General features: G+C 44.2%; 1 protein-coding gene across 1 annotated transcript; it reads right to left on the minus strand.

The window, feature by feature from the left end:
• Positions 1–11,885: 11,885 nt before the first annotated feature.
• On the minus strand, positions 11,886–13,412 carry KUF1 (KAR-UP F-box 1). The gene has a single exon (XM_088981804.1). It carries the CDS (start codon positions 13,249–13,251, stop codon positions 12,082–12,084), a length of 1,170 nt encoding a protein of 389 aa, XP_088837930.1. The 5' UTR covers positions 13,252–13,412; the 3' UTR covers positions 11,886–12,081.
• Between the last annotated feature and the right edge of the window lie 8,256 nt (positions 13,413–21,668).

The following is a 21,668-nucleotide window of genomic DNA, read 5'->3' on the forward strand; positions in this document are numbered from 1 at the left end:
AAAGGATGACGGCCGAATTGACAAGCACAAGGCTAATCATACCCGATCTGACAAGGGCCTCGGGACGAGTACACGAAGTGACTATAAGAGCCCCCTGCCCCCCGGCAACGGAGGTATGCAAACTTTGCGCTATCTGGTATTACCTTGCTTTTGAAGGATTCTAACTTAAGCTTCGGAGCCTCTAAACCGGGTTCCCCCCGGAGCTTTCCCATCTCCTCCGTTTCAGGTTCCCTGCTACCCCGTTCGGAAGCAAGGCAGCGGACAGCTAAGACCAGCCGGATCGCGCTCCATCAATTGGCGCCGTCTGTGGGAAACGCTTCAAAAAGCCTCCCTCCAAACTTCGATAACCCCTTTTTCTTCAAAAAACCCAACACTCATGGCCTCCTCCAGCAACACCGGACGTGGCACGGAGACAAACGCCACCGGGGAGCAACTTCAGGTCCCCGTAGTGTGCGTTGGACAGTTCACCATCCCCCTTTCGGCGGATGGGGTCCCCATCTTGAACGCGCCACAAGTAGTGGCACCTGTAAACCCTCCTACCACAAGCGTCCCCTTTCCTCTCCCCATTGAGACAACCTTCACTGAACCAACTTCCGTCCCCCTGGCAGCTAGCCAAAACCAATTGGAGGACCTGATGCAGTGCATGCGGGCAATGCAAGCCCAAATGCAACAGTTCCAGCAACACCAGCTTCACCAGCACCAAGTGTTGCACAACATCTCCCAGTATCACTATCAACAGCAGTTCCCCCAACTGCCACTGAACCAACCACTACTTCCACCTTGCCATCCCGCTCCGAGGCCGGTCAAGGCCTCCCCGCAGGATGGGCGCCCCCGCCAAGCGAAGGCCTCTCGGCCCCAGAACCACCCCAACAGCCAGGCCTCGTCCCCAGGCCGAAGAGAGAAAAATGTCATCCCCGCCTCGCAACCCGCAGGCGGGTCGGGAACCTCACCCGCGAGGTCGGCACCCCGGCGCTCCAAGCCCGAGCTCCCGCTCACCGAAAACCGATTCAGCGCCCTGGCGGCAGACTACCAGCATTCCGGGCCCATCGAGCTCGGTAACACGGAGGCCAGCAGCGCCAGCACAAGGCCCGCTCAACGGCGAAGTCGCCGGCGAAGCTGCCGAACCGCCACCCGCGCCTTGTTGGAATTCATAGGCAAAGACACGAGCTCGAACGAGGTAGGGGCTGCCCCGGCTCTCTTCGTTCCTTCCCCCTTCGCATCGGAACTCCTGGTGGTCCCCTTACCCAGAGACTTCAAGCTCCCACCTCTGGACAGGTACGACGGGTCCTTCGACCCCAACGACCACGTTGACGCCTTTCAATCGCAAATGCACCTCGCCAGGGCCAGCGAATCGTGCATGTGCGTGGCATTTACCACCACCCTCAGAGGGGTAGCCCGCACTTGGTACAGGAACCTGGCCCCCGGGTCGATAAAGTTTTGGGCCCAGTTCGTGCAAGTCTTCACCACACACTTCATCACCAGCCAACGGTGCCCTAGAACAGAGGAAAGAATCTTCGGAGTGGTCCAAAGAGAAGGAGAATCTATTCGGGGCTACATCAAGCGGTTCAACGAAGCATGCTTGCAGATACCGCGGTTGGACCCCGCAGTGCAGCTCGCGGTGGCCAAAAGAGGGGTTACGCACAAAGAGTTCAAATGGCACATGGTGGCCAACCAGCCCGTGACCGTGGCCGAATTCCTCAAACTCGCGGATAAGTTCATGAGGACAGAGGAAGAAATCAACCAACGAACCGAAGGCGGGAACAAGAAAAGAAAGAGAGAAGGCGAGCTCTCCAACCCGGCGAATAGAAAAAACCCGACCCGGGAGCCGAAGCCGAACCAGTCCTTCCGAGCCCCCCTAGCAGTTCGAACGGACTACACGCCGTTAAACACAAGGCGGACAGAGATCTTAATGACGATCAAAGACACTCCGTAAGTTAAGTGGCCACCTCGCCTAAAGGGAAATCCGAACGAGAGAAACAAGAATTTGTATTGTAGTTTCCATAGAGACCATGGTCATAGCACCGAACAGTGTAATAACCTCCGGGACGAAATAGAGGGACTCATCCATCGCGGATACTTGAGAAACTTTGTACAGCACAGCAATAACAATAAAGCATGTCGGCAAAGGGAGCACGAAAAAGGATGCCCCCGAGTCTAGCAACAGACCCGCCGAACCGTTGCAGAAGCAGCCTTCGGAAGAGAGGCCAGTTCGGGGAACCATCCATGTAATAGTGGGAGGTTCGGTGGTAGCAGGGTGTACCTCGGCAGCAGCCCGGACTTCAGTTCGCGAAGCGGCCCTCGAAGAACGGAACCCCCCAAAGAGACCAAAGACCGAAGAACCAATCTTTTTCACGGAGGACGACGCGCGAGGAGTCTACTACCCCCATGATGACGCGCTTGTCATTAAGCTAAGGATCAGCGACTTCGAGGTCAGGTGCGTACTCGTAGATTCGGGCAGCTCAGCCGACATCCTCTTCAAATCAGCATTTGACCAGTTGCAGTTACAGAGGAGCGAGCTGAAGCCCGCGAACACTCCCCTGGTAGGTTTCAGCGGAGAGGAAGTCAGGCCCCTCGAAAAAGTAACTGTCCCTGTGGAAGTCGGCACATGGCCTTGTGCAGTCAGACTCAACCATGATTTCCTGGTAGTCGCGACCCCCTCCCCATACAATGCCATAATAGGGCGGCCGATCACACATGTCCTACGGGCGGCAGTCTCCACCTACTATTTGGCCATGAAGTTCCCTACGGACTTCGGTATAGGGGTAGCGCGGGGCGACCAGCTCGAGTCCCGCAAGTGCTACGTTGCCGCCCTGAAGGGAAAAACCAAGGTGGCCGACGACCTCGAACTGGAGCGGCCTGCGGAGCAAGGTGAGGAGCGAGCTTCGCCCACGGAGGAAACAGTCGCAATCCCGACTTCAGTTACGGACCTAGCTCGCACACTAAGCATTGGAGCTTCCAGCGAAGACCCCCTACGAGCCGAACTGGTGAGTTTTTTACTTCAAAATTTAGATATTTTTGCCTGGTCCGCGGCCGACATGCCCGGCATTAGCCCCGGACTGATAACTCACAAACTTAATACTGACCCTGTAGTCAGACTCGTTAGACAGAAGAAACGCAACTTAGCCCCAGAACGCTGGAGAGCGGTCGACGAGGAGGTCAAGAAGCTCCTCGCAGCAAACTTCATAAGGGAAGTCCATTACCCGAGCTGGGTGGCCAACCCGATGTTGGTAAAAAAGGCAAGCGGCAAGTGGCGCATGTGCGTCGACTATACCGACCTGAACTGAGCTTGCCCGAAAGATTGCTTCCCCCTGCCCAGAATTGACCGCCTAGTGGACGCAACCTCGGGAAACGAGTTGCTAAGCTTCCTGGACGCCTACTCGGGCAACAACCAAGTTAGAATGGACCCATCCGATGAGGAAAAAACCAGCTTCATAGCCGAGTTCGGCCTGTATTGCTACAAAGTCATGCCCTTTGGACTAAAAAATGCCGGGGCGACTTTCCAAAGACTTGTAAATAAGCTATTTCGGCCCCTGATTGGTACGAAGATAGAGTGCTATGTAGACGACATGGTCGGCAAGACTCAGTTTTCACAAGAGTTAATGCAAGACTTAGATTCTGTTTTCCAAATCCTGCGTCAGTTTAGCATGAAGTTGAACCCCAACAAGTGTGTCTTCGGCGTCACCTCGGGCAAGTTCCTAGGCTACATTGTCAATCGACGCGGTATTGAGGCCAACCCGGACAAAATAAAAGCCATTCTAGATATGAAACCACCTCGGAAAGTAAAAGAGGTTTAGAGGCTAAACGCCCGCATAGCCGCTCTAAGCCGCTTCTTGTCTAAGTCAGCAGACTGCTGCCTACCCTTCTTCAAGGCAGTCAAAGGCAAAGGGTTCGAGTGGACCCATGACTGCCAGTTCGCGTTCGACGAACTAAAAGGTTACCTCGCTAGTGTGCCAACCTTAGCCCGGCCCGAGGTGGGCGAGGTCTTAGAACTGTACCTCTCGGCGAGCGACGAGGCGGTCAGTTCGGTACTGATAAAGGAAACAGACCGGGTCCAACGACCCATATATTATGTTAGTAAAATTTTGCAGGGAGCAGAGGCAAGGTACCCGGAGATAGAAAAACTAGCATGCGCCCTAGTAATAGTAGCTCAGAAACTCCGCCCGTACTTCCAGGCTCACACCGTCATCGTCCTAACTGACAAACCTCTTAGACAAGTTTTACTCAAACCCGAAGTCTCCGGTCGACTGACGAAATGGGCCATCGAACTCAGCGAGTACGACCCCCATTACAAACCGAGAACCGCTATCAAGGCCCAAGCTTTGGCAGATTTTATCGCCGAGTGCACTTTCAGCCACGAAGCCCCACAGGTCGAGCCCGAGGTCCCCAGTTGCGGCGAACCCGGAGCTCTTGAGCCCATAGAGTCCGAACCCCGTGAAGTAGCAGCCAGTGTGGCATCTCTCCTGGTCAGGCGAAGCGCGAACTGGGATGAGGAGCCCTAGATCCTTCACGTGGATGGTTCCTCGAACCGGCAAGGCAGCGGAGCTGGAATAGTCTTGTGCGGCCCGAGCGGCACAAAATTAGAATACGCACTACGCTTTGAGTTTGCGGCATCCAACAACGAGGCAGAGTACGAAGCGCTGATCGCCAGGCTGGACCTAGCGTGAAAGGTTAAGGCAAAACACTTGGTCATCTGCAGCGATTCTCAGCTTATGGAAAACCAAGTTACCGACGACTACGAAGCACGCGATCTCTCCATGATCGCATATTTGGCCAAAGTAAAAGAAGCCCTGCTCAACTTCCGGTCACACATCATCAGGCAAATCCCGAGGTCAGAAAACACTGAGGCCGACACTCTGTCCCGGTTAGCCAGTACGAGTCACAACAATATGAGAACGGTGTACATAGAGGACTTACCTCGGCCTAGTATTCTCGGGGGGACAGAGGAGGTCGCTCCTGTCTTAGAAGCAGACCGAGCTGGATCGATCCACTCGTGAGCTTCCTGATAGACGGAACCCTCCCTGCAGAACGCAATGCGGCCAAGAGGGTGCAGCGCCAGGTGGCCAAATACGTCATAATAGATGAACGGTTATACCGACGGTCGTACACGCTCCCTTATTTACGGTGCCTGCGACCTACCGAAGCCGAGTTCGTACTCCGCGACACTCATGAAGGCCTGTGCGGCGGACACATGGGGGGCTGAGCACTCGCCCAAAAGGCACTTCGACAAGGATACTATTGGCCAACGATGAAGGCAGAAGCTGTCGAGCTCGTCAGAAAATGCGACAAGTGTCAGAAGCACGCTAACATCCACCATCAACCTGCCTCCGACCTCAAATACCTCGCCAGCCCGTGGCCCTTTGCACAATGGGGCATCGACCTCCTAGGGCCATTCCCACCAGCAACAGGCGGAAGAAAATTCTTAGTTGTTGCGGTAGATTATTTTACGAAGTGGATAGAAGCCGAACCTCTGGCAACTGTTACGGCTCGAAACATACAGAACTTCTTTTGGAAGAACATAGTATGTCGGTTCGGGTTACCTCGGGTTCTAATCTCCGACAACGGCAAACAGTTCGAGGATATCAATTTCCAAGAGTGGTGCCAGAACATGGGGATTCGGCAAAATTTCACGTCAGTCGCGCAACCGCAGGCATACGGTCAGACGGAAGTAATGAACAGAGCCATCCTGTGCGGACTGAAAGCACGTCTGGATCGAGCTAAGGGATTGTGGGCCGAAGAGCTACCAAGTGTCTTATGGGCTCACCGAACGACCGAAAAAGCAGCCACGGGAGAAACCCCCTTCAACCTCACCTACGGCACTGAAGCAGTGATCCCGGCGAAAATCGAAATACCAACGTTGCGATTAGAAACATACGACGATCGGACGAACGGAGACGAGTTACGCACCAACCTCGACCTACTCGACGAGGTAAGGGACCTCGCGCACATCCGAACAGCGGCATACCAGCAGCAGGTTGCTCGCTACTACAATAGCAGAGTAAAGCAACGAAGCTTCCGAGTCGGCGACCTGGTCCTCTGTAAGATTATGGTGCCCGAACCTAGCATCGGCAAGCTTGGACCTAATTGGGAAGGGCCCTATAAAGTAAAAACAGCGCTCGGAGGCGCATACGAACTCGAAACCTTGGAAGGCAAACGAGTACCTCGAACGTGGAACATCGTGAACTTGAGGCGATACTACCTATAAACCACCTAGCGAAGTGGACGAAATCAGGCCCTATGTGCCACAAGGCAAGCCGAGGAACTTCGGCGTAGATAGCACGTTATCAGCCCGGCAAAAAATCAGTTCGCGGCATAAAAGACCACGGAAATTTAAAAAACCCGGCAAAGAAACAGTTCGGGGAAGATGAGCAAGGGGAAAGACACTCCATTGCAAGAAACAGTACATTGGCAAAAAAAAAAATTTACATGCCCGGAGCCACTTCTTCGCCATCAGAAGGCACTTCAACAACACCCGAAGGCCCTGCCTCTCCTTCAGAGTCCGGCTCGCCATCGGCAGCATTGGCCATCTCCTGAGTTATACGCGAAGTGGTTATGGCACTTACATCGAGGTCGGGGTACGTATTCCGGATCATCCACCGGCTCAACTTGAACCCCCTCTTGTAAGAGTCCACCATCAGATCGTCAAAAAGCGGGGAGGCAATGTAGTCTTCAACTGCCTTCTTCTTGGCGTCTTCAATGCCTTGGGAAAAAATATGTGTTCTTTCCCTGATGTCCTCCTGAAGATATTCGACTTGATGCTGCAAATCCAACTTCAAGTCCGCCATATGCTTGACAACTACCCCCATGGCCTCGGCGCCACGCTGAGACCTCGCCTGTTTGGCCATCGCGACGCGAGCAGCCTCTTCAGCAGCATAAGCAGCCGCCTCAGCAGCCCGGGTATTTGCCTCTGCAGCACGAAAGGCTTCTTCAGCAGCATGAGCGGCAGCCTCAGCAGCTCGCGCCTATCGCGAGCTCCTCTCCACTTGGGCCGCCAAGGCATGAATCGAAGAATTCACCTACCAAAAGAAAAAAGTGAGCAAATGACAGCAGAAGCAACAGAATAAAAAAGGAAGACGGAATCTAACTTACCACCAAGGCATGTGTTACGGCGCGGCAAGCGACCTGATTCAAGGGAAGATCGGTCCACACCGCAACCTCCTCGAAGAAAGTAGCATCCCTACTCTTCTGAAGAGCGTAGTTCGGCGTCAACACGCTCCTAAACTCCCCTTGAGCTCCTGAGCCTGAGGGCCCAGCCCGCGTATGAGCAGACCCGGAGTGAGCAGGAGCACTTGAGTACGCAGGAGCGCCCGTATGAGTGGTTTCAGCGTAAGGCGCCCCGGCGGTCTCGTGCACCAGTGGAGTCACTTCGGGCTCCCTGGGCAGATCCTCTGACGTATGGTCTGGGGCTTGGGGCTCCTCATCCAGGGGCAGCTCGGTACGAGTTCGCTTGGCGACCCGCTTCCTCCTCTTCATGCCCTGGAACAAGCGCCCTCCACGAGTTCTCTTCGCATCCATCACAACTGTAGAAACGAGTTCGACATCAGAAAAAATGAAGGAAAAAAGCAAGCAAGAAATCGCAGAACTAGAAACCTACCCGAACTCAAGCTGGCTGCAATAAGCTTGGCCTCCGTTAAGTAGTGGTGGCACTTTAAGCCTTGTCGTGCCCATTGCCAGAGACCCTTCACCGTCTCTTTATCAAGAGTTACGCCCAAATCGGATGAAGCTGGCCAATGGTGACACCGAAGTGGTTTATGACTTCGACAAGAAGGGGATGGAAAGGAAGTCGCAACTTTGCAGCAAGCTGCTCTCGAAAAATCACGATCTCGTCGGGACCGTGTTCCCAAGGAAAGCTACCCGAAGGAATAAAATATGTGTACCCCCCAGGAAGATTGTAAGACAGAAGTATGGATTGAAACCCCTCAGGCGTCATGGTCGAAGGGCCAAACCGGTCTAGCATCCGACTTCGGTGGGAGGTAGACGCCAAACTGCCCGAAGCGACTCGACCTACTGGTTCGTAGTCCTCAAACTCCACCTCAGGATCACTGAGGCAGTCTGGGGACACAGCTCAGTTGGTGGAACCTACATCGGCCCTACTCGAAGAATCGTCTGAGCTATCAAAGCTAGACATTGGGGAAAAGACGAATTCAAGAAAGTACTCACTAGAAAGTTTGAAGAAAAACCAAAGAACCGTGAACTGTATAACTAGCCTTGACGCGAGTTGGAAAAGACTTGGACGCGAGCTGAAAGGTTGGACACGAACTCAGTAGACAAACCGCAAAAGTGACAAAACAACCGGGGTCCCCTACTATTTATAGCTACAGTAACCAAGAATCGACCGTGCAGACCGAAGACGATCCGACGGCCCACGTTCTTACCGACTGCATAACCCTTAAGGTCGAGACGTGATTGGCGCACGTCTTCCCGAAAAAAGCGAAACATCAGCACACGTCTTTTTGAAACCGACGTCGCTTCGACACGCGTCTTTTCGAAACTGACGCGCCGCACGTCTCCCTGACAGTCGCCCGCGCACGTACAGCAGTGGCGCGCCTTTTTGAAATGACCCGTTGTCACGTCCCTGCGGCGCGAATTGGTTTGAAATTTAAAACGCGCGGTCACAACCACCAGCGTTCTTGAGTAACCACATTTCTAGCCTTCTCGGAAACCGAAAGAACCCTAGCAAAAGCGTCTCGTGCAGTGAAAGTTCGAAGGACGGGACAAATCCACCAGCTACCTCGCGAAAACTCCCCGCACCATGGCAAGACCTCCGGCGCAAGGAGTGAGGGCCAATTGATGAAGGAAGATTTGGCCCGACCTCTCTATTATGTGACACGTGGCAGAAACAACAGCTCGGCAAAAGGGGCCCAGCCTAGACGGGAACAAGGGGACACACTTCGCTGAACTGACCCTTGTAACAGCTCGGGATACACTTCGCCGAACTGACCCACCTTGTAACAGCTCGGGATACACTTCGCCGAACTGACCCACCTTGTAACAGCTCGGGATACACTTCGCCGAACTGACCCACCTTGTAACAGCTCGGGATATACTTCGTCGAACTGACCCACCTTGTAATAGCTCGGGATACACTTCGCCGAACTGACCCACCTTGTAACAGTTCGGGATACACCTCGCCGAACTGACCTGCCCTATAGATACCTCCGAGCTCAAGACTGCCTCGCTCAGCACTTCGCACCACCTTCTGGGCACCAAAACCAAACAAGTCGTACCATGCCTAACACTAGGGAAGTCCGTGCCCGAGAGTGCCACGCCTAACTAACTTGGGATCTGACGTTTGGCAGTAACATTCTAAACGGCCACCTGCCACCGCCACTGACACCGCCATCTCCAGTTAGACGGTTAGGCAGTGACGGTTCTGTCTCAACAGAAAGGACGACGGCCGAATTGACAAGCATAAGGGTAATCATACCCGATCTGACAAGGGCCTCGGGACGAGTACACGAAGTGACTATAAGAGCCCCCTGCCCCCCGACAACGGAGGTATGCAAACTTTGCGCTATTTGGTATTACCTTGCTTTTGAAGGATTCTAACTTGAGCTTCGGAGCCTCTACACCGGGTTCCCCCCGGAGCTTTCCCATCTCCTCCATTTCAGGTTCCCTGCTACCCCGTTCGGAAGCAAGGCAGCGGACAGCTAAGACCAGCCGGATCGCGCTCCATCACTATCTATTTTTGAATTTTATTATTTAATTGTGGCAACATAGGTTGACCCATTTGACCCAAAATGGTTTAATTTCTTACCTCCACTTAGAATGAAAATACTATTTTTAGGTAGATTTTAAAAGTATAGTTTTCTATGTTATTAGAATTATTAATTTATAATGTATGAATTTAATTAATAGAATTTAATAATGAGAAAAAAATGCCTTAAATATATGATTGAATGAAGGTAAATGCAAATTAATATCTTAAATATTGGATTTAATGTGAGGTAATTGAATGTATTGAATATCTTAAAATGACCTCTTTTCAACTCATTTAATGTCAATAACCAATTACCCTATTTGCCCTCATTTTATCAATAAATTTAAATATAGAGGAGCAAATTTTATGATCAGAAAATTTCAGAAATATTTTTGAGGCTAATGGTACTTTTTAAAATAGTATAGATATGTGTGTGCATTATATGCTGATATGGCATGGTTGAACTAATGACTTGCAACTTGGAGGCAAATTAGATGACACTTAGATACCTACAAAGGTAACGACTGTAACGATTGTGTTGGATGCTTTGAAATTTTGATACTGTATCAATTATCAAACAATGCCATTATTGTATTTGGGCAAGATTAAGGCTATAAGTTAGTTGCTTGATTTGAGGAATTTCAAGTCAGTTAGGGTTTGGGCCCATTGAAAATTTAATAACTTCTCAACCTGGTCCAATCCAAAGCTAGATAAGTTTATTGTTATTTCGTTTTTAGTTTCATGTGGCTGCAACTCGCCAGAAGACCTTACCAATTGGTCTAATTAGTACTGTCAAATGGTGCACAAGTTACCTCCACATGTTTGGTTAGTTAGCAATGAGATCAAAGTTTTGAATAGATGTACTTAGTTTGACTTAATGACATGTTCATTTTTTGGGGGGATTTTGAGAGGTGGGCAATGGGATTTTGGTTCTTATTGGTTAAGATCCAAGATACCCATGTTTTCTTTTTAATTTATGTGGGGTCCATGAAAATTTTATTTTCCTTGGATATTATTTACCCCATGGATAAATAACTTTTCCACATAGGGGAAAATTATCAACACTTTTGATGAGACAAACCTGCCCTTTTTAGTAATGGATCTTTATAACTAAAATGGTTAGTCTTATTTACTTGGGAAATACAAAAACATGAAAATACCTAACCAAATAAGTAACTTCCCGAAAAGTGAATGAGACATTCGAAAATTACTATGAAGCGCACAAAATGGATTAGTAAGTAGGGGTGTAAACGGGTCGAATTCGAATCGGATTAGGCAATATCTGAATTCGAATCCAACTAGAAAATCCGATATCCGAATTCGATTCGATATCCAACGGATATTGAAAATTAATATCCAAATTCAAATCCAATTAAATATTGGAATATTTGATTCAATTCGAATTTGATTAATTGATTATTTTAGATAATTAACAAATATATAAAATAAATATTTTATTGATATAAAGTGTATAAATATATAAATTGTTTTTATAACTTAATTATTATATATAAATTATGTAAAATATTTTATATATTATACATAAGAATTAAATTATCGATCAAATTCAGATATTTATTGAATCGAATCAGGTAATATTGAAATTCGACCGATTAAATATTCGAATTATTCGAATTCAATTCAATTATATCAAATACCAAATTTAAAATCGAATTTTCGAATACCGTTTACACCCTTATTAAGCACGCGAATCACCACTCACCTGCTTTAACCCATCCTGACGGAAACCGTACTGAGTCAACCTATCAACCGAAATTATCAATTATCAAGCAGTGATACAGAATTTAGTATAAAAATAAAGTAGTGGCCGACAACTGGCCGCCCCAGTTACAAAAGATTCCCAAAAACTCCACATATAAATTTGTTCTTTGACTTCTTTCCCACGAAGTACTTACAACATCCGGACTGAGTTTCTCTGGACAGGAGATCCGTGGACCGTCGTCAATAGATTCCACTGTGGGCAGGAGATCCGGCCCATCTCAATTTTAGATAGATGGACCCACTTTTATAAATGAGATCCATCATCGGGGACCATAATAAAGTAATAAAATTATACTGAAAATTAATGTAAAATCAGAAGAAAAGAAGAGTAAGCTTGAAAACAAGCTCTGTCTTCACCACTCAATCCAAATAACGAAGCACCCAAATAACGAAACACTCAAGACCAAGATGAAAAGCTGCTTTGCATTTCATTCCCTTTTCAAGCTAGCTAATACCAGTTAATGCAAGATAAGATCTAAGTATGCTCCTATGGTTAACAATTTCCAACCCAAAAAATACAGTAAGAAAAAGAAAGAAAAAAGAGGCCTTTCCCCGGAAAAAGGATCGTCCCCCACCGCCGGCGGTGATGTTGGCTACAGCAGTCATGGTACCGGCCTTGTCATCCTCGGCAAGATATGAACAGAAACAGCTTGCAATGCCGGTGGTGGATCCACAACCCACAATTGCGGTGGTCTGGCGACGACATCCACCACTGCAATTCCGTCACCATGTGAACGAATAGCACAAACCTTACCCCCGCCGGCTGCAATTTGCACTACTCCTTTGAGATGGGCTGACTGAATGAGCTCCTCCCAGCAATCCCCATAAGAATTGTATCTCCTGAGCATTCCTTTGGTCTCATCAACCACGTACAGCACATCCTCGTCCATCGACGCGGCCGGCCCATTCCAACCCCCTAGCATCCCCTCCGGCATCTCCTCCCACCGGTCCTTCTCCACGTTGTAAACTGTTCCTTCCTTGGGTGCATCCCCGTGCACGTTAACCATACAAAGCTTCCCTCTCCAACCGACGGCCCCCACGGCCTCCCGGCTAAACCTCCCATGCTTGAGTGCAGAAACCTTCTCCCACTCCCAACCCGAACAGTTGGTGTTCTTGTTTTCCAAGTCCCAGCGCTCTGCAGACCGGGCTACTTCTCGGTTGTAATGCGACCCTAAGCCGCTCACAATATACACTGCTCCCTCGGCGGAGCCCGTGGCGCACCAGCGGCGTGGGGGGGAGATCGTGGGGCCGAGTAGCCATTGCTTGGAAACTGGGTGGAAGACCAGAGGACTGGAAAGGGCGGGCTGGAGGTGGTGCGTCGTAGCCGCAAGAAGAACGAGGTACCCCGAGACTGCAACCGATTGAATGGGAAGGTTTCGTGCTATGAAGGATGGGTGTCGGAGGAGAACCGGCTGGAGGAGGTGATCTGGCGGAGGCGGTGGAAGCTTATGCCATGATGATGAGATGGGGTCAAACGAGAAGAACTCTATTGAATTAGAATGGTTTTGCTTAACACGAGAGGTGGTGGAGGTGGCTGAGTCGAGGTTGGAGAGGAGAGCATAAAGAGAAAGAAATGGAGGGAAGGAAGGGGAGTAGATGAGACGTCGCCATGAGCGGCAGACGGAGTAGAGGAACATGGGAGGAACAAGTGAAAGGCAGAGCTGTGCGAGATGGTCGGGAAGTCCTGGTAGCAGAGGCTGGTGGTTGTGCTGCCCGCCCTGATCGTCTATTTTCCGGCGTTTTCCGCCGACCACAGTTGTGGCGTTTGCCATGGTTAGTTGGACCGTGCTACGCTGTGAATTGGGACGAAACCGACGAAGGTTTGTTTCTTCGGGTCCAGCCCCAATTTTGGCCAGGTTCTAAACTTCTATATGTGGATTGGAAACCGGAAAGAGAAGGGAAATAGCCCCAGCCTTGGGATTGAATTTACTGAACTGCCAAACACCATTTTACCCTTGGATTTTTAATCTTGAATTTTCTACCAACTTTATAGACCTTGAAGCTTCAACCGTTGGATTGGGATTTGGAAGTGCCCTTGAGGATTTATTTAATTAATTAATGGGGTGGACCCTTGTATGAAATTTGGATGGTTAGAATAGAATGGAATTCCTTCAAAGTTATATGGGTCATAATAAGTTATTTATTAGCTGATCAACTGTCGAAGGAACGAGTTGCTTTTGTTGGATTCAATGCTACAAAAGCTGTAGAGCTTTAAAATTCTGAGGTGGTAAAGCTCCCCACTTGGATTGAAGGAGGAACTTGATCAGTATAGTGAAATTTAAGTTTGAATTGGGAATAAGAAATCCTTGATAAAATTTGTGGGTGAGGAGTGAGAAAACAACAAAAGGAACCTCACAGTTTTGTGTCATTTGTCCTCCACATATGAGTCAAATTTGTAATCTAAAAGGCAATGGATCACATTATTTCTAAAAGCTTGTAATTTAGCTATCAAGGAAGTGACTTTTTTTTTTCGTATTGCATTTTTAGCATAAAAAGTAGAAATAAAGGAGTCATTTGTTTTCATTGTTTTTGTTTGGTAAAGGCAGGAAGTGCTTTTGTTTTGTTTGACAAATTTAACGAGATCTTTTATCGTAATGTTAGTAGTGGGCCTCCTAATCTTAAATTTGAATAGGACAAAAGGCATCATAAGATAAGGAAAAAAAATATGACCAAACAGACTTGATCAGAGTTACTTTGTTGTTTTATCAAAATACTGTCATATCTAGGCAATATTTAAGAAGTTGGTTAGATATTAAAGTAAAAGTAATAAATGGAAAAATGATCCACTTCGATATACTAATTGCAAAAAAAAAAAAACATTTTAATTAAAAATTTTAATATGACAGCAATTTGTCATTGATTTAGCTATTTTTTATAGTATTTAAACTAGTATATTAGACCGGATAGTGGACCAGCAAACCAATTAGCCTTCAGGATTTATCTTATCAGGATCGACCAAAATTGTTTAAAATTACAAAATGGTAGGGTGCAACTTGGGCAGGCTTGGGTTTGACTAGGGGTGCTCACGGTTTAGGAAATCGAACCGTGGGCCTTTTTTTGAATCAAACCAGTACTACCGGTTTTTGGAAAATCGGTAATTCGAATCGAACCAAAACCAGTCAGTTAACTGTCGGTTCGATTCACCGGTTTTTGGTTTTTTAGTTTTTATAATATATTATAAAATATATAATAAAAATTTATAAATATATAAAATATTATATTTTAAATAATATATAATATATTATAATATATATTACATATTTATTAATTTATAATATACAATTATATATAATATACATAAATATATAAAAAATATATAGAAAAACATGTATATCGGCCGTTTCGATTAACTGCCAGTTTTTTATATTGGTTAACCGAAACCGAATCGATACCTTCGATTTTTTAAAAACACCAAACTGATCGATTCAGATAACCAATTTTTTGGTTTGGTTTTGATCGATTTTTCAGTTATTTTTGCTCACCCCTAGGTTTGACTTTTGTCAAAATTTAAATAGGCCCGACCTGAAAACTTAAGCCCGAAGTAGTGTAAAATACTAATTTGGACCAACCCGAATTTCATCCCTACAAATGGACACCTTTAGTTCTACGTTTCTTTTCAAAGTTAGATTATATAATGCTAATTTATATATTTATTTTTTATTAGTGCATGCATAAACAGCTAGCCATCAGCCGCGGGGGTATATACAAGAAAGGGGAATTAGGGCATTATTGTCATTAGAGTAAAACTTTAATGGCCAGTTGCGACCATACACGTACTATTTAAAGCCTGAAGTTCTAAAAGGCAAATCCAGTGTACGTGTCATACCTAAAGATCACAAGAATGATCTTGAGGTTTAGGTAGCTTTGTAAATTTGAAAGGGAAAATTTTCTATTAGTACTTGTAACTTGGGCCTAGTGTCACATACATTAGTCCCCGAACTTTAATACCCAAACTTTTCAAGTATGATAATGTAGTACCTGTTGTTAATAGTATTTGAAAAAGACATAAAAGTCCTTCAAGTGTTATTTAATTTTTTTTATCAACTATCTAAACGTTGACAAAAAATTAATAGTCCCAAATATTTGCTTTTATCATTCAAGAAAGTTGGGGTCACGTTTGAGTGGGCATTCTGGTGACCCCAACTTTCTTGAATTGAAGAGGTAGGGGTTTGAGACTATTAAGTTTCTGTCAATGTTTTGATGGTTGATAAAGAAAATTAGATGACACTCGAAGGACATTTATGTCTTTTTCAAATACCACTTAACGACTGGTTAACAGATAGTTAACAGTAGGTACTAGATTCTCATGTTTTAAAAGTTCAGGTACTGAAATGTCGCATTTTAAAGTTTGGAGACCCAAATGGCACTAAGCCCAAAGTATAGGGTACTAATCAGGAATTTTCCCAATTTGAAACAAAAACTTGTTTTGATGCTTCAGAGCCCAAAAAGGCCAAAATGTGTGTTGTGTGTAGAGAGAGAAAAATGTAAAAATTCCTTAAATGAGGAAAAGAAAGAGATGTTGAGTGATTCAAGAAAGGAGCCTTTACCAGTCCGCATGCATCCTTTTCAATAGAAATCAAGGATATCCTCTAATTGTCTTTGTGGTTATCTCTTGACTTTTTTATTTCATCTCACACTTTTTGGATGTATTCTCTACTAAATTGATTGCACTTGGCAAGCAAGTCTTGTTAAATATATCCTTTAAAAAGCTCAGCAGATTTTGAGAGCTTGAAGAACATTTGATGATGCATAGATCTTTCATATACACTAGCTTTCTGTTTTCAGTCAAAGTTTCATTTGAAGCTTCCTATTTTTGGGTCACTACAGTTTTTTCGATTTGTTAGCTCTTTGTTATCAAAAGAAAAAAAGACTAAGGCTCCATTTGATTTGTGGGAAGATTTGGGTGGGATGGGAAAGTGTAAAAGGGGATCGAAATGACACTATTCACCTTTCTCCTTCATTCGAGACGAACAAAGGCGAGTCAGGCAACGACTACCCCCTTCATCTCCCACCTCTAAAATGGCACTGTTCACCTTCCTCCTTTGTTCGAGACGAACAGAGGCAAGTCAAGCGACGGCTACCCCCTTCATCTTCCACCTCTCCCACTCTCTTCTTCTTCTTCTTCTTCTTCTTCTTCTTCTTCTCGTTTCAATCTCTTTATTTATTCCCAATTGCCACTGTAACTTGTATGACCTCAAGGTGACATTGATGTCGACGTCGGATGGTCGCGATCGGCGACGTTATTACCTGAACTTTCGAATGGTTGTGATCGATGACATTGATTGCCACTATAACTTCTTCTTCATCTCGAATGATCTTCACGAAAGTTATTACCTGAATTTTAGAATGGTTGCGATCGGTGACGTTGACACCGTCGTCGCTACCGCCTTCAGCAGGGTTGTGCTCTTCTAACTCTAACAACGATGACCCCACCGGCATGGTTGTGCTCTGACGTCACTGCCACCTTACGGAAGGAGGGAGGGAGAGAGGAAGGAGATTGTAACTCGAGTTTTCCCACCGGGGTCACACTATTTTGGTGTGACCCCGAATCCACGATTTTCGGATCTCGTATCCCACATTTTTTTCATCCCATCCCCCTCTTTCCCTCAAAACAAATATGAGAAAAGGGAATATTCCCTTTTTCTCAATTCCCTTTTCTCATCCCATCCACGATTTTGGAATATTCCCTTTTTCTCATCCCCATCCCACAAACCAAATGAAGTCTAAGGGTCTGTTTGGTTTGTAGATAGAATTTGGATCGGAATCCCTAGGAATTGGAATTAGAATCACCTATTCTTGATACTTGTTTGGTCTAGTCGAGAATTAGAATCGGATTTTGATTGTTGTTGTTTGGTTCATTTAGATTTGGAATTGTAATCAATTGAAAATTTTCAATTTTGTATTAAACTATTTATTATTTTATTATTACTTTATTGTTATTTTATGAATATATAATGATATTATTATTTAATAAATAATAATTTTGCTTTTTATTATTACTTTATTATTATTATATTTAATAATCAATATATTTGTTTTTCTTGTTTTTTTAATATTTTATTATTAATATACTATTTATTATTATTATTATTATCTAATACTTAATTTAGTAATGTTTTATTAATTTACTAATATTTGGGTTTGGGGGTTTTTTGTCCTAGATTCTTTACTTCTTGACAAACTCAAGAATGGGATCCCATTCCCTAGGGGGGCTAAAATGGTTATTCCCCCATATGGGGGAAAACTATTCCACCAAGATTGGGAATCGAAATCCCATTCCTGTCAAAGAATCTATGGTTTTCAAAATCAGACCGGATTTTCCATAAAAACCATTGATTTTGGTCAGTAAACCGCAGACCTGGGCAGTTAACAATTAAAATCGTTTGAGCGATTTTGACCGGTTTTCAATTTTTTTATTTTATTTTTGTCAAAACGGGCTGGCCGTTCAACTCGGTAACCGAACCCCTGACCGATTCAGTCTCCGAGTTGGTTTCAAAAACCATGAAAAAAACAATAGGATTCATAATAGACCATTTCAATTTCAATTCTAGGCACTTTTTTCTAGTAAACCAAAGAATCTCTAAGACTTGGTCTTTAATCTTTTAAAATCCCAAAAAATGCCCGTGGAAGATTTACTAAACACAGCCTAAGATTGGATGGTAGAATGATACTCAGAAAAAGTTTGGTTGCAAAATTAGTTCATTTTAAATGCAATTATTTTGATGGATTATGGATTTCTGACTTATAACTTTCCCATTCCTGGAAAAAATTAATAGGTCTATTTATGTAAAATGGGTTGTGCCCAAATCAATATATCTTCTAATGGGAAACTTTTATAGAGGTATTGTTCTGCCCCTCAATTGAAATCAATGTACGTATAAGCTCAACACTTCATTCCAGTCCTAAAAAAGGGTTAGATATTATCATATTAATTTCTTATAACAGTTAAAAAAAAAGAAAGAAAAAGAAAGAGTAGAAAGCTTCTATGCATTAATGTGCAGTTGTTTTAGAATGAATTCAAGCATGTCATCAATATATAGAAAAATAAAAAATGTGAATAATCAAGTGGATTGTAATTAAGATGTCGAAAAGCGACCATTCATTGTGTCATATCCTTATCCTACAGCTTGATGGTATTCATGAACAAGGCAACGCTATAAGATAAACCAACCAAAGGTTGATGGAACCCAACTTCATTGATTTCATGAAACAACAAAACAATTTTAAGCAGTTCAATCTCCAATGTAAGAATGACAAAGGGATGAGATACAATCTCGAGTGAGATCAAATTGATGCTGACTTTTGCTTGATCCTAACTCAATCCTTCCTGATAAAGGAGGTGCATGTGGGACATGCAATATGTTTTGAGGGAACAATAGTTTCTTCACTCAAAAAAAGGCAGAAAGGAATATAAAATTTTGTATTTTCATATAATACAAGATAATATGCATGACTATATTATTATATATAAAATGGCTACTTGTGTAAGTATATTGTTAATTTATATCTTTATCTTTATTTGTATATTTGCACAATAAGACCCTCACACTAAGGATACTGAGTGATGATCCATATAAGGAAGATAGTCAAACCCATGTCCAATTGAAATGATAGACAAACCCAAAAAGCAATTAATTCGTGGAATTGCTTTTTATTTTATTATTGAATTCCATGTACCAACCTCGAGTTTGGTTGTCCCATGTCCAAATAATAAGGATAGAATGAGTTAGGAGTGGTTTAGGGTCCTGGTCCCCCCACTCCCAAGGAGAGAGAGAGAGAGTGAAAAGAGGAAATGATGAAAGTTGGTTCCATTTACTACTTAGCCATCAACTAGACAACTACGGCTTCCTGGAAATTGTGAGGTAATGGTTGAATGTTGACAGGTGTTCTCTGTAAAACATATATATTGTCCATGGATCACCCATCATGTACAAGGAACCAAGCAGTTCTTTTGGTATTAAATCGAACATCAGCTGTACCACCTAAAGCAAGCAACTAGCAAATACAGATACTTTGGAGAAAAGAAAAAATAAAAAACAACCTCGCTAAAGTACTAAATCGAATAGAGATTATATCTCTTAATTAGGTTCCTGTTTGCATGGGAGGGCTTTAAGCATTGCAAGCTACGCCCCATGGGGAAAGGCGGAGAGCTGTCCTAAAGTTATTTTTGGAAGAAACCCAGAAGACGCTTACATTAAGCTGAAAAATCAACCTTCCGGTGAAACTGGTTTTGGTAATTTCTCTCAGTCAACGCCACTCAATCAAATGATGAAGCTCTCCCAAATGTGTCCTAAATAAGCTTGCTTTTAAAGCAGTATTAGAGTTGTTATAAACACAACTGAGTTTCTCAAGTGGAGAGAGTAAGGAGGTGTTTGGTATAATAACATTGCATTGTTATGGTATTTTGAGTTGATTAATACAAATTTGTAATAAAAATTTTTATTTCTATCTAAAACATCAAATTTGATTTTTCTCACATACATATTTTTAGTAGAAATGACATTTGTTCATATTGGATGTAGCAATACATTTCTCACAAATTTGTATTGATCGATCCAAAACACAAAACAACGCAACCCCATTACACCAAATACCCCTAAACGTTTTGAGAGGTTTTCTTTATAAATAATTAAATTTAATGCATAAATCTCATGAGAACTCCAAAGTCATGACCTAATGGGAAAGTCCCCCTATTGAATCCCAAATTTTTAAGTAAATGATTTGAGGGTTTGAGAGAAGAAAGAAGAAAGAAGGCTCCTGGTTCTATGTCATAAGAGAGAATGAAAATCCATAAATCTGCAAGATTTTCTCATCTCTTGATTCATGATTCGTGTCTCGTGAGATAATAACAGGAGAAGAAGGAGAGACAGAGTATAACTGATCGACTTTTAAAGCTGAAACACAACTGACTAGGACTCTAACTTCGGGGGTTGGTTGGAAGTTGCTCAGCCATTAAAACTTAAAGACATGCAGCTGCATTGGTCGTCAAACAAGGCAAAGAGCATCAAAACAAATTAAGTATCATGTGGATTGCAGCTATTCAACCATTTACACCCTCACATGCCGTCCATGACGCGCTTCCACCCATGTTAATTGATACCGCTGGTGTTGGTCTTGTTCCATTCATTCCTGCCTCCCAACTTGTTCACACCAGTAAACCATTCTTCCTTCTGCATCCTCCAAACGAGTTTACATTGGCGATCTACAGGTGTTTTACATGCACATTTCGGCATGCATTGGTAATATCTTATTCCCGCATGTATTGCAAATATCTCTCGATGATAATATCATCTATTTTAGTATATCATATAGAAACGTTCCCAATACACGACGAAGATGTGATGTGGGATATTGTAGGGCCCCTTGTGAGATGCACATCTGTACTCATATCTTATTGGGAGATATTAATAATAGACGGTTAGAACCCCAAACTATCCTCTCAATACAACCCAACAAAGAGAAGAGAGTTTTATTTTTTCAATTTTTTGTCCATTAAATCAACACAAAAGGAAAAAAGTAAAAAATAAGGGAAAATGATCACCAAACAACTAATAGAAATTTAAGATCCCAAGTTGTTATTTTCCAAGCAAACATGCATAGGGGGTCCATCCCTTTTTCTCTCCTTCCAAGAAAAGAAAGAAGTGGAATAGGATCTGCCCATCCATCTCTATCAGCAAATTTCCGCCACATTGTTATTCTAACCAAATTAGTTGTAGTTAGCAAAGTGTGGATCTTATACAGTCAACAACCTCTCTCTCCACTGTATTTAACGCTTTTAGGCTAGCGTCCATATTAATGATCCAAAAATCAACCCCATCCGGATCTCTTGTCCAAAATAACTCTACCTACAAACCACTACAGCCGTGTATGAAGAACATCTCCCATGCATAATAATATAAAATATGATGTTACGCATAATAATATAAAATATGATGTTACCGATGCGTAGCTGCTGCGATGTCAAGTGGGTGTGGCAGAGTTCTTGTGGGTAGAGAATGCAAGCTGCCACAAAATCATCATCTCTGAAAAACCTCCAGGGTTCCATTTATTTTTAAATTATATAATTAGACGGGTTCTTGAGCCGGGTAACCCAGCAGGCTTGGCCATCAACTTGGGCTCAAGCATAAATTTGAGGCCCATAGGCTCAGACTTTTGTAATTAATAATTAATATGCTAAAATATATATTAG

This window comes from Nelumbo lutea, chromosome 1, assembly GCF_056320005.1.
Source record: "Nelumbo lutea isolate HS-2025 chromosome 1, American lotus-T2T, whole genome shotgun sequence".
Taxonomy (NCBI): Eukaryota; Viridiplantae; Streptophyta; class Magnoliopsida; order Proteales; family Nelumbonaceae; genus Nelumbo; species Nelumbo lutea.